General features: G+C 35.1%; 1 protein-coding gene, 1 long non-coding RNA gene and 1 pseudogene across 2 annotated transcripts; 1 reads left to right on the forward strand and 2 right to left on the reverse strand.

Annotated features, from left to right (window-relative positions):
- Window positions 1-370: 370 nt before the first annotated feature.
- On the reverse strand, window positions 371-1720 carry LOC108222019 (putative F-box protein At1g32420). The gene has a single exon (XM_017395898.2). It carries the CDS (start codon window positions 1600-1602, stop codon window positions 463-465), a length of 1140 nt encoding a protein of 379 aa, XP_017251387.1. The 5' UTR covers window positions 1603-1720; the 3' UTR covers window positions 371-462.
- Window positions 1721-2723: 1003 nt separating this feature from the next.
- On the forward strand, window positions 2724-7112 carry LOC135152564 (BTB/POZ domain-containing protein At2g46260-like; annotated as a pseudogene).
- A 1511-nt stretch (window positions 7113-8623) lies between these two features.
- On the reverse strand, window positions 8624-11855 carry LOC108222488 (uncharacterized). Its single transcript, XR_001806977.2, has 3 exons — window positions 11059-11855; window positions 10849-10959; window positions 8624-9054 (listed from the first exon to the last, which is right to left on the reverse strand). It is a non-coding gene; the product is annotated as an uncharacterized LOC108222488 (long non-coding RNA).
- Between the last annotated feature and the right edge of the window lie 1222 nt (window positions 11856-13077).

Below are 13077 nucleotides of genomic sequence, written 5' to 3' on the forward strand. Positions count from 1 at the left end.
TACAATGTAACCATCCCATCTTAATGCAGCTGCAAAGGGTATGACATTTACATTCGAATATAAGATCAACAAACAGTATTATAGCTAAAAAGCATTTACGGCAGCTGCAAAGGGTATGACATTGACATACGAATATAAGATCAACAAACAGTATTATAGCTAAAAAGCATTTACGGAAGCTCTACTATGGCATATATCAGAGCACTTGAAAAGTACACAGAGTGGATGAAAGCAAGTACTTAACTATGACATATTATAGTTTAGATTATCCCACATTGGTTAGAAGAATATGACACCATAAGGCCTGTGAAACATTGTAGAACAATTATCCAAACAGATGTAGCTATCTGTCAAAAGCAAGAATAGACTATAGTTCTAAAAGATTGTGATACTATATTAGTAATACCAGTAATCAAGCGTAGCTGTTCTTTAATAATAATCATCTATTATTTATATAGCATTCTACTGGACCAGTTTTGATCCTCTGATTGAAATCAGGCTCTCATTATACTTGATAACCTGACTCAAATAGATTGAATCCGGAAAAGGTTTGACCTCTTTCTCCTCAGTGTTATACGATAACCAGATGTCTTCACCGATCACTAGTAGGAGATCCTTGCTACTACAGTATCCACGAACAAAGCGCCCTGGAATGTCTACACGAATACTCAGCACCAGTGTCCAGGATGCCTCCACTTGATCACCTCGAAGACAAGCATCATCATCCAACGTCCACACTTTAACTTTACCACTCAACTCCATGTCCCTAGAAAAAAACCCCACAGCAACGGACTCATTGACGACAATTACACGAGCATTGAAACGCTTAATATCCCGACGCCTGACAGGGATCCTAATTCCACTTCTAAACACCTCCTTATTCAAATCAAACGCCATCAACCCATACATTCCAGTACAACACAACAATCCATTCACACAAACATCAAACACCTCATAATACGGAACGTCACACGGCTTCGGCTTCACTCTCCTCCACGCATCCTTCCTCTCTGAATACACCTCAGCTGAAAAAGGCTTCCGAAATGAACTCACAACTCTAACAACCTTAAACTCATTCCCAACCGAATCAAAACCGAAACCAAAACACACCGACATAACATCCTCCCGAATATCATGCGGCGGTAGCACTCTCGACTGTCTAGTAGCAGGATTCCACAAATACAAACAACAATTATTCAATTTATACAAATTTGACAGCGCCATTTCGTGGCGCGGGAAATCAGCCACCGCGACGCACACGACGCCGTTCTGAGAAGCGACGAGCATCGTAAACGGCGTGAACGAGAACTCGCCTCTCGAGTAAGGAACGCCGAGAGAAGGACCGATCTGAGGAGAGCGGAGCTGAAACAGAGAGATTGAGAGATGGTGTTTTTTGTAGACGATTAGGGTTTGGTGAGCGGCTGGTGAAGTGAGGGCGTGATGGAGGTGCGATTTGATGAAGCGAGGGGATGAAATGAGGGAGAGCCAGGGCTTGGAGACGAGTTTGAAGCGGAGGAGTGATTTGACCGGGAGGCGGTGGAGAATCTCGGTGACTAGATCGTCGGTGAGTATGTCGCCGATTAGAGAAGAATTAGAGGTCATTGTTGGTTGAGATTGTGAGGGAATAGTGTTTGGAATGAGTGCCCTAGCTTTGCTGTACGGCGGTGATGGAGCTTGGTGTGTGTTAGAAACTGTACGGCGGGAACAGATATTGGGACCGTTTGGGTTAGCTTAAAAGAAGTGAATTCTTACTTATAGTAAAGAAGTGGAGTAGAAGTGAGAAGTAAATAAGTTAATAAAGTGTTTGAAAAAGAAGCAGAAGCTGTGAGAGAGAAGCTAGCATTCTCAACTTCTTAAAAGTGCTTCTATTTTTTTACACAAACGGGTTAAGAGAAGCAGAAGCCAAAAGTTATATTGTAATGGATCAATATTTACTCCATTTCATCCCTTTTTCTAAATTCAATTAGCTAATTTTTTAAATAATTATATATGTTATTTAATAAATTAAAATATTCTATTTTAAAGATGTTTGTGTAATTTCATTTCATTTCATTTTAAAAATAAGGTAATATTTTTTAAAAATCACACGATCCAGATTTTGTGTTTATCATCTTTTATTTTGGTTTTAAGATAGATAATTTATATTTATAAATCTAAAAATGCAATTTTCTTCTCAGTGAAAAAAATGGTGCAAGATCTCTATTTATCCTTAATGCCATAGGTGCAACTCGACGATGATAGTGAGATTTGAGCAGATGCACATTATGCGATGATAATATCCCAAAGTACCTCATGCCGATGGCAGGTTAATTACCAAGTATCTGTGGCTAGATAATAACAGTAGGAAGATAACTACAGATTCAGAATAGTATGCTTCTATAGTTCTATGACTTTGTGTAGCTACTTGAAGTCTCACTCAAAGATTCTAACTTACAAAAACACAACTTGAATGTTATAGCTATGAATCCCTTAAATATTAAATCCTGTTGCCAAAAAGCAGTTCTTTTTACACCCTCTACCCCAATAGTTGCATCTTAATTACAAAAAATGCCATCAGTTTTTCCTTTTCTATACAATGTTTCATATAAAACAAACTGTGCCACCAAAAAGATGCTATGCTCATTGCTCCCACGCTGAATATTATTAAAAAATATACATCTGCCCTTTGTTTCCATATATCCCGTGTCTTAACTTTCCTAAAATGACCTAACATTGCACATATTCTTGGTCTTCCCCAGCAGGACTACCTTCTACTTCCACTTTGAGACCATACTCTTCAAATCCATCTTGCTCTCTCCTCTGTTTTTTTCCGGAAAAGGACTACTCTACACAGCTTACAAAATAATCATGGCTACAGGCTATTGTGCATTTTCCGGAAACTGCTTTCTTTTGTGTATCAAGGTGAGTTCAAATTCAAATCCTTACCTCTCCAAGCGTTAAAAAAACATTTTTGAATTTTGAAACCTCTGATGTACTATAAGACTAATCTGCCAGCTGTGATTAAAACAAGATATATCAATTTGAATTTGAATACGATACAATTGTATCTCTCTTCTTTCTTCGTTATTCATCCACATGTACCTCTCTTTGCTCTTCATTTTTTCATATATTGCACGACAATGAAAGATGTGAGTCTCTCATTTGTACAATCCAAGTTGATGTATTTGATTCTCTCTTTTAACTATATCTTTTTTTTTTTTTTTGACGGATCTTTTAACTATATCTTGATTAAACGATTTATTATTTTACAGGAAATTTACGATGACTTGAAGCTCGATAATTTCAACTCATTCAAATATTATTTTGGTGAGTGTTCATGATGTGTATCACATGTGTTCTTCATTTTCTGTGTCCCTACTATGTGTTCTCTTCATTTTCTAAAATCTGATGTTATTCTTTCTCTTGAATTTATAGTCTTTTATATCATGGTTTGTTCTTGGATATGCTAAGTTGGTGCTGGTAGTTTCAAGATCTTCACATCTCCTAATTTTAAAGGTTTATTGATATTATTTGTTCATTAATATTTCATTTCTACTGAGTTTATTTAATCAATATTCAGCAGATGTTTGATAAAATGGGCCACTGAACTTCTTCATTTTTTTAAAATTTCATGTGCCTTTGCAAATCTTACTTATTTATGGTATTTGTTTGAATGAGAATGATCATCCTGATATTATTGAAGAAAGCTTGACAACATTAAGTCAACTATTTTTATTTTGATTTTTGTTAGGGTTGTGTTATATGTATCTAGCAAATTTTATGTCACGACATGAGGTGGGTTTGGTGTTGTTTACAAGGGAGAATTGCATGACTGCACTCAGATTGCAGTGTAAAGAATGAAATTTGGGTTATGTGTACAAAAGCACTGAATGAGTTCCGAGCAGAATTATTGTTGCTGATAGGATAGAAATTGTTTCTTGGAAGTTCAAGCTGTCAAGTCAGAGTGCTGTGTGTTCATGTCAAGTGCCTTTTTTGTCACACTTTATAAGGTCTGGGAATCATCCTAACTCCTCCGTTTTATTATCTGTTCCTCAACTTCTGATGTTCTATTTTTAATGAGATGGATGACATGCAATATACTCCCTCTGTCCCATTTAATTCTATACGTTTCTTTTTAACTGCTCGACACGCATTTCAATGCTCTTATAAAATATAGTTCCGTAACTTATTTTTGAGATTTTCTTTTTCTGTATAAAAATATAACATTCAAACTTTAATTCAGAAAAGAAAAATTTTAAAAATAAATTGCCCAACTACACTTTACAGGAGCATTAAAGTCCGTGCCGCGTCCCCGTCCCCCAATGTATACTACTCAGGGGGACGGAGGGAGTAATGCATTACATTTATGTAGATAGATCACGGATTGCAAAAAACTTTATAATACCATTACATATATATATATATATATATATATATATATATATATATATATATATAATGAACTAATGAGGTAACCTAGAGCCAATGTTTCTGTAATTAAATATTCAATGCTGCCATCAATAAGGAATGTGATGTCACTGATTTTCAATTCATAAGCTGGCCACACAACTTATACATTCTGAAATCTGAATGCTATCAACCATATTCTATTATCAAGTAAAATTTGGTACTTCTGCTTTTTATGGACTACGATAGACAACAATTTAGTAGCTGTCAGACATTATACACACTTAATTTTAGCAGCTGTCAGACATTATACACAATTAATTTTAGCAGCTGTCAGACATTATACACACTTATTAGATAGCATACACATGCTACTCAATGGTCAGGGAAAAGGAAATCCAGTGCACCAAGGAATCAACTGACAGGAATATGATATAGTGTAACAAAAAAAATAGCTGCCACTTCACTGTTGGCGCATTTTAATCAAATCATTCTGTGTAATAGTCCAAAGTATCGAGTGGTGTGCTGGAAGTAGTCAAGTAGGGACGAACTGGTCAGGAGATAATGGTAAAGAAGTGCCCTTGTATATTTCCAGGTAGAAGCTGGTATATATACACAGGCATGCTTGCTGTATATAAATTTAAAGGTTATAAAATATATCATGCACTTGCAATGACACTGCCCATTATCTACAGCCCTGAGGTGTAACTTCACAAAAATGTTTAAACAATTGACAAGTCTGGCAAATTTATATTTTTGGTGGAGAAAGATAGTGGTAAAATGCATAGACCTCAACTGTTAGACTAACATTCATGATTCGGTCTAGCAAGTAATCAAACTATTCACTAAAGCTACCCTCCCAAACATCGCCAAAATAATTTAAAAAATAATTGGAGATTTTCCTGTGTATCAGAGCTTAAACAGCAACTCACAGAATAATTCACCACCAAGATACAGAAAAACTCACCCTGCAAGCCGTTAGTTGTGATGTGACAACAAGGACACAATAGCCATTTAGTAAACTATAGCTCAGGGTAAAAAAAAGAGGAAAAAATTGGTGGCTGAAGGCTTGGAGTTCTCCTGCTCTGGTCCTTTTAGATTAGTGTAAACTATAGTTAGTGTAAATGGTCATTTTTTAGTGTCTTACTCAAGAGTGTACAATGATATCAATTTTAGATTGCTGGATTTGATTCATTAGAGTGCTACAAATAAGATGAATTTCAGGTATTTGATGGTAGTTTGACTGACATAGGACCTGGGTTAAAGAAAATATGTAGACTTGCTCGAAGCCTCAAAATTGTGATACACACCTCTTTTTGTTTTTTCTTTTATAGAATTTTAAACTTGTGTTTGGTTTTAAAGTGTATAATTACTCCTAATTATGCACATTGCGTAGTCATTGACATCAACAATTTCTTAAAATTGTCTTTAGCATGGCAGAGAGTTCAAGTTTTGGAAAGTTATAATCCCACAAATCCACTAGATTCAACTGGGTATCTTGAGCATTGGATTAAACCACTGGTGAACTGCGTCCTAATGGCTGAAGCTGTTCAGCCATTAACAGACGCTGCAAAGCAGTTTCTGGCGGTTCGCTACAGAGACATATCCAAGTAAGTGCAATATGGTAACTAAATAGAATTTGATTACAATGAAGGTTACTTTTCCCACCTCTTCTAATGTGTGTTTTGGGAATGTTATATGTCCTTTAAAACTGTGGGCGATAATATTTCTTCGTCCATTTGCCTTCCGAACTGCTGCGAGAACTTATATATATGTGTATGTATATGATGCCTTTGTAGTGTATAGAAATTTGGTGGATCCTAGCAGATATCTATTTTGTTCTGCATCAGCAGTGTTCCTTTAGCTATAGGTTGAGTTTTCAATTATACAAATTATTTGGAGTTGTGTTTAAAATTCAGTTGCATGTTTGCTGTTTATAACAGTTTTTTAATTTTTAAATAAATTATCCTATTTTTGATCAGGTTTACAGATGAAGTCATGCGCCTGCCTCTAGCTAGCATTGAAGCAATTTTTTCATGTGATGACCTCCAGGTTGCATCTGAGGATTTTGTATATCATTTGATACTCAAATGGTCAAGGCCTCACTATCCAGAACTTGAGGAGCGACAGGAAATCTTAGTGTCTCGACTTAGTCGTTTCATCCGTTTTCCTTACATGAGCTGCGGGAAGCTTAAAAAGGTTTTGACCTGCACTGATTTCGATCATGAGGAGTGTCTAAATTTGTTTCCGTCAGGGAGGGTTTACTCACAAGTCTTCCACTTGGGCGGACAAGGTTTTTTCCTTTCTGCACATTGCAATCTTGATCAGCAGAGCTATTTTCACTGCTTTGGGCTCTTTCTGGGAATGCAAGAGAAATGATCCGTCTCATTTCCAGTACATTATGAATTTGCAGCTGAGAGTACTCCATCAAATACAAGAGCAACTACACTTTTACTGGGAGCAAGGCAGTGGGCTACAGGAACCTTTTTGGTATTCCATGGACTGAGTTCATTTCTGAAGACAGTCAATACATCCTTCATCAATGGTGTACTCCATCTTAGAGCTGAGCTCACCATACGATAGTGACTTTGTGCATTATTACCTTGTAGTATCTATCATATATTTGTGTATGACCTGACCATTTTTCATTGTCAAAATTAGTTTTTAAGATCAAAAGTGTTGGAGCTTCTCACATTTGGTATTTGTTGTATATATGGAAGTATAGTGTTGGCATTTTTGGGGGGTTGAATAGGCCTCTGGCAGTTTATAGCCCTTGATAATTAGTTTGTTATATAATATATATATATATATATATATATATATATATATATATATATATTATATTTAATATAAATATAAGATTTTAGAACGTATTTTAAACCTCATATAAAGTATAATATTATAATTATTTTGAACTTTTATTTTCTTCTTAATAAAAATTTGATGTTTAAATTTTTATTTTTTTGAAAAAAAACATTTAGAAATAAATTATGAAACTATATTTCATATACACTTTATTTAATATGTGTGTCAAAGAAAATATTGAATAGATAGAGGTTGGAGATTAGTTTATTAAAAAATCTAAAACACAATAACATATATTACACACAAAATTATGATTTTTTTTTTATATCTTTGATTTAGAAAAAATTAAATACTCCGCCTCATCCAACCTAATTATCACTAATTATGGACAACCTTGAAATTTATAATGATTAAAGTTTTTTTTAAAAAATATTGATTTTTAAGATACAAAATACTATGCTTTAAAAGAATACAGAATACTAAAATAAATTATTTTAAAATATTGATGTTTTTTGAAAATATTTTTAGATATTATTTTAGTAATATATTTATGATACGAATTAAAATAATTTTGAATATTAAATCGACTGTAAAGACATCGGTTGGATATTTATTCACCCGTTACGAATACTAAATCGATTGTAAAGTCATTAGCTAGACAAATTTATACATTTTAAAAACATCACATTCAAGAATTAAATTTATTAAAATTTAATTAGAAAAAAACTCTTCAATTAGTAATTTTATTGATTTAGAAAAATAAAATATGGGTGCACAAAGGTATGAAAACATTATTTTAAGTATATTATAATATAAAATAAATTTTCATTTTCAAAGCCCTTGCGCAGCGGGCACAAATACTAGTTACGATTATGATTAGAAAAACGAGAGCAAGCAATGTAGAAGGAAAACTATCCAAAAAAGTAGCAGCAACAAGAAGTCACCACCTCAGTTGTCTCAATAGATAAGGAATTTAAAAAAATAAGAAAAATAGTAATTTTAGAATGACAGAAAATATGCCACAAAATCAAATTTTAGTATTACCATCTAACCCTATGTTCACTTTACAGTATAGAATCGATTTTAAATAGTTTCACATTCAAATTCTAAACATCAAAAGCATTTAATTATAGAGACAAGAAAATATTTCCCATAACAACAAGTTCATACTTTACCACACAACAGAGTCGAGATAGCAGATTCTGCTTGCTGAAGAGAATATAAAGAAGACTATAGCCAAAATCCCAGCCCCTTTAAGATTTTATGCCCACAGACATGCTGAAACTGTATAAATAAACTAGCAGAACTAGTTGACCTGTAATACTGCATGTTTTCTCTCATATGCCTCATGAAATTCTGAATCTAAAAGGTATGCAATTATAACGATAAGCTTTCATACTTGCTCAAGCACACAACCAAGAGATTGTAAAGTTATAAACGCAAACATCTTTGTTTGTCATTGGAATATCAAATTAAGAACCACAAGCAGATTCTGATTGCTGAAGACAACAAGAAGAAGATAACAAAAATCACCACTGTAGTGTCATTACATTGATAATAGTAGAATCTGATGGCAATATATTGAACTTGTTTGCAGCAGAAAGGTATACGAATAAAAACACCTTGTTCTCCAACTATAAAAGAAATTCTCAGATGATAGCCCGTCCCTTCCTTCGTTCTTCATATATGTCGACTGCTTTCTGCATCACTTCTGGTTGAGTCATATGCTTTATTCTTTCCTCCATGAAATGAAATAGGTGATGCCCACTATCCATCTTTTGCAAAGCCACAGGTGCAACTCAAGGATCATAACCAGCAGATGCAGATAATAACATCCCTATGTAATCTGCTTCAAGCTCATGGCTGTGACAAGAAAATCGTGTTACTCAAGACAAACCAGAATACAAAGAGCTGGGATAGCTACCAATTCAGAATTTTATGCGCTTCAAACTACCACTCATGGGACTAAACATTTAAACAGGAAAATTAGGAAAAGTAAGACATCTACTGTTGGGTTTGTGGAGTCAGATTCAGAATAGGATTTGGTTAGAAATATTTGGACTCCTATTAGAGTTAGATATTTCAAAGTTAGACTCCTATTTTGGTTAGGCCAATTTCTTCTCTTATAAATACTCCCATGTAATTGTAAAATCACAACACAACAAATTGTGAGAGATCAATAAAATTAGTGTGGCTTGTGGAGTAGGATTTTCCGAACCACATAAAATCTTTGTCTTTGTTGTGTGGGTTCAACCCAAGTCCCACATCGGAAAGATAAAGAAGATTTATCTTGAATATAAGCAGCCAAAGAACTCCATTAGTATGAGGCCTTTTGGGAGGAGCCCGAAAGCAAATCCGTGCGGGCTTGGCCACGGCCCAGAGCGGACAATATCATACTAATGCGGAGTTGACGGGTGTTGCGCGGCCCAACAAGTGGTATCAGAGCGAGGTTAAGAAGTTGATCCCGGGGTTGCGGGCTGCAGTTGATGTGATGTGGGGAGGCTCTCCGGAACTATGATCGGAGGTCTTGGACGACTTGTGTCGAAAGTCTTTCCGACTAAGGTGGTCGGACGGCGTGTCCCGCAAGATGAGGAATCAATGAGTAGCGGCGGTATAAGAGTCAGTGGTTCTTGGATTGAGGGGAGATTGTTGTGTGGGTTCAACCCAAGTCCCACATCGGAAAGATAAAGAAGATTTATCTTGAATATAAGCAGCCAAAGAACTCCATTAGTATGAGGCCTTTTGGGAGGAGCCCGAAAGCAAATCCGTGCGGGCTTGGCCACGGCCCAGAGCGGACAATATCATACTAATGCGGAGTTGACGGGTGTTGCGCGGCCCAACATCTACAACAAATTAACATAATGTTCTACAACAATATAGTATGATTCACACTTTACTAACATATTATGGGCCACAGGGCTAGAATAGTTTTGATAGAAGTACACACAAGATAATGATATATATACAGCAAAAATCGTTCTGGTTGGAGGTTGTTTAATCATTATATGTATTAGTTTAAACCCTGCGGCAGTCGTCTTCAATAGGCAACTAGTGGGACAGGCAGGATGACCTAGAATTATGAATACTATATGGCAAATCGAGAAATCAGACGTATTAAAGATTGACATAAGTGGCAAAATGAAAGTAAACAGGGAAGAATAAGTCTTAAGATTATCATTGAACTCAAAGAGTGATCTTACAAAAAGAGGTGAAAGTTTATTTGCTTAAAAGTTTTTGATGACAGGACAAATGCTATTTCTACACTTTGATTAACAAAAAAACCAACATCATCGGTATATTAGAAAGTACTACAAAACAAAAATTACAAAGAAAACGCGAGGTAAACACTTACATAAATATCTCCCCAAAAAAATTGTATTAGAAACTCTAAAGATTTCATGGCAACAACTCAGAACAGGGGATTAACTGAGGATGAATTCTGACCTTAATTGGTAACGTTCTCTAGGACCGTTTCCATTTACTAGACGATGATTCAGAACGCAAGGTAAACAAGTAAACTAGCTAGTAGCTAACATTAAAGATCTGTCCAATAAATTGTATTATGACATTAAAGATCTATCCAATTGAATGTAGCCTGATGATGTTCTCTCAAGGGAACAAATCAGAACAGGAGCTGAAATGAGGAGGAATTCTAACCTCAATAGATAATGTTTTTGGGGGGTTATCGCGATTTATGAGGCGATGATATAGAAGGCATGGCTCCTCCCACATTTCTCTTTGTGGATGTCGAGCAACAATATGTCCAACCTGTATCGCCAGTAAACACAAGTAACTCGGTGTTGATTAAATTAAATATTGATTATTAACTAGTTAAGACTCAAGAAGAATGCATTATTGTACATCAACCTGAGTTGCAATCTTAATTGCTAGCTCATCATTCGTCTTGTAAACATCAAACGAACCTCTAAACACGAAAATGTTTCCTTCACACATGTGTGAAACACCAGAAATAGGAGTGTCCACTACAAAAAATTCCCAATCTATTCCGTCCTTCAAACGACCATTTGTCGACTTGACATTTTGTTCTCTCCTCTTCTTAACAACCTTTATCGTCCCATCAAACTTTAAAATCCATTCCCGATCAGCCAACTTGTGGCGCCTACCACTCTCCCTCTGTAACGCCTCGAGGATCCTTATAGCAATTGCTTCCACTTGAACACACTGCGGGTGACTCTGGGGATAGAACAGATGTAATCTATTTAGCTTCTTAAACAACGTATTATGAAATATCCATCCCCAGGATACTTCAATATAGGGAAAATAATATACCCTTTGATTTGTAAGGCACAGTTTCAAATCTCCCCGTAAAACAAGTGACACAACTTAAACACTTTTTCATAGGCCAGAATATAGAATCAAGAATTCTGGGAACAGAGTAATGCCTTGTGCCAACAAAATGGTTCAGTGGGTTTTTAGGACCAGCATAAACACTAGTATAACTAGTAGACCTGTAAAGTGGTGCTGAACCAGATCGAAACCTCAAAACATTAGATAATCTAGCACTGTGACTGCATAGTCTAAACAGACCCATGGTCTTGTAATATGAAAATGCCAAGAAAGGAACACCTAAAAAAACTCACCTTCAAGTGAGGACTCCCTTCTGTTTTATATTATTAAGGCTTTCAAGAAAAGCAAGGACTAGGACCACTGATTCAGCAACAAAAGCGCAAGTAAACAGCAGGGGTTCGTTTTACTATAGTACAAATGAAGGGGTGTTTGATAAAATTGAATGATTGAAATAAAGTACAATAAATTCAAACTACTTTGATCAAGTCCAATAAAATAAAGTTTCATCATTTTTCTTCAAAAAATTGTAATATCCTAATTGGCTCTATGGTAAAATAATAACGAAAAGGATAGTGTACTGTCTACTTGCATAAATCCTCAAATTTTACAGGCAGAAAATGAAGTAGGAATAAAACTTGCATGCAGATAATAACTCACCTAGGCCACACTGAAATCTTTTACACTTCTTGCAAGAACATAGTACATTGTAAGATTTTTAAATTAAAAATTCCTTACTTTAAGGAGTAAAGTATAAGTAGAATGGAGCCATTATATCTTTCAGTGTTTGAGAGTTTAATTTGTTACACAAAAAGGGAAAAGGGGGTTCAGAAGCCTGGCATGCAATAAGACAGATATCTTGACCAATTGAATAAGTCTACAGAAAAAATCACACTCTCAAGTCAAGTGTCTCTATTATCTACATTGTTTTCATCCTTTTTCTTGTTGTAATTAGGGACTGTTTTTGAAAATTTGGACCAGGGATTGGGTTTCTGAAGGGTGAGGTGCAGTTACATCACACATATCTCGATAATTTTTCTAGATCCATCTGGCATGAAAAATTAGCGATATCTAAGATTTATACCAGCAGTTTTAGTCATGGTTCCACCACTTCATATGCATCAGTATGTTATATTAATTATTAATGAAATATTTTGATAAGACATTTTGTTTACTTATCATGTAGATTAAATTAGATTCGTTTACCTATAAAGTTGCATGTCACACATATTTAATGAAAAATATTGGCAAAATACGAATAACAATGAAAGAACTTGAACATATAGAAATTAATGAGGATCTCCTACCGAAAGAATTTTGCTATAAATATCAGTGACAATGTCATTATGCATCTTAATTTGCAGTGACCTTTCTGAGTATCACTGTATCAGTGTGTATGATTCCATACTTGTTTAAGTACGCAACAGAGAGCTCAAGAACAGACAGCGGTAACAAGAGACACTATTGATGATATATAATGCCAAAGCATCCTGCTTGTCACTGAAACATAGATTACAATTTTAAAGAAGATAAGAGCAAGTCCAATGCAAGATGCAAAATAGCTATAGCTATTGTTATAAT

This window comes from Daucus carota, chromosome 5, assembly GCF_001625215.2.
Source record: "Daucus carota subsp. sativus chromosome 5, DH1 v3.0, whole genome shotgun sequence".
Lineage (NCBI taxonomy): Eukaryota > Viridiplantae > Streptophyta > Magnoliopsida > Apiales > Apiaceae > Daucus > Daucus carota.

Coding starts and splice junctions, on each gene's coding strand:
- LOC108222019 (XM_017395898.2), bottom strand. CDS start 1,602: ATGACCTCTAATTCTTCTCTAATCGGCGACATACTCACCGACGATCTA.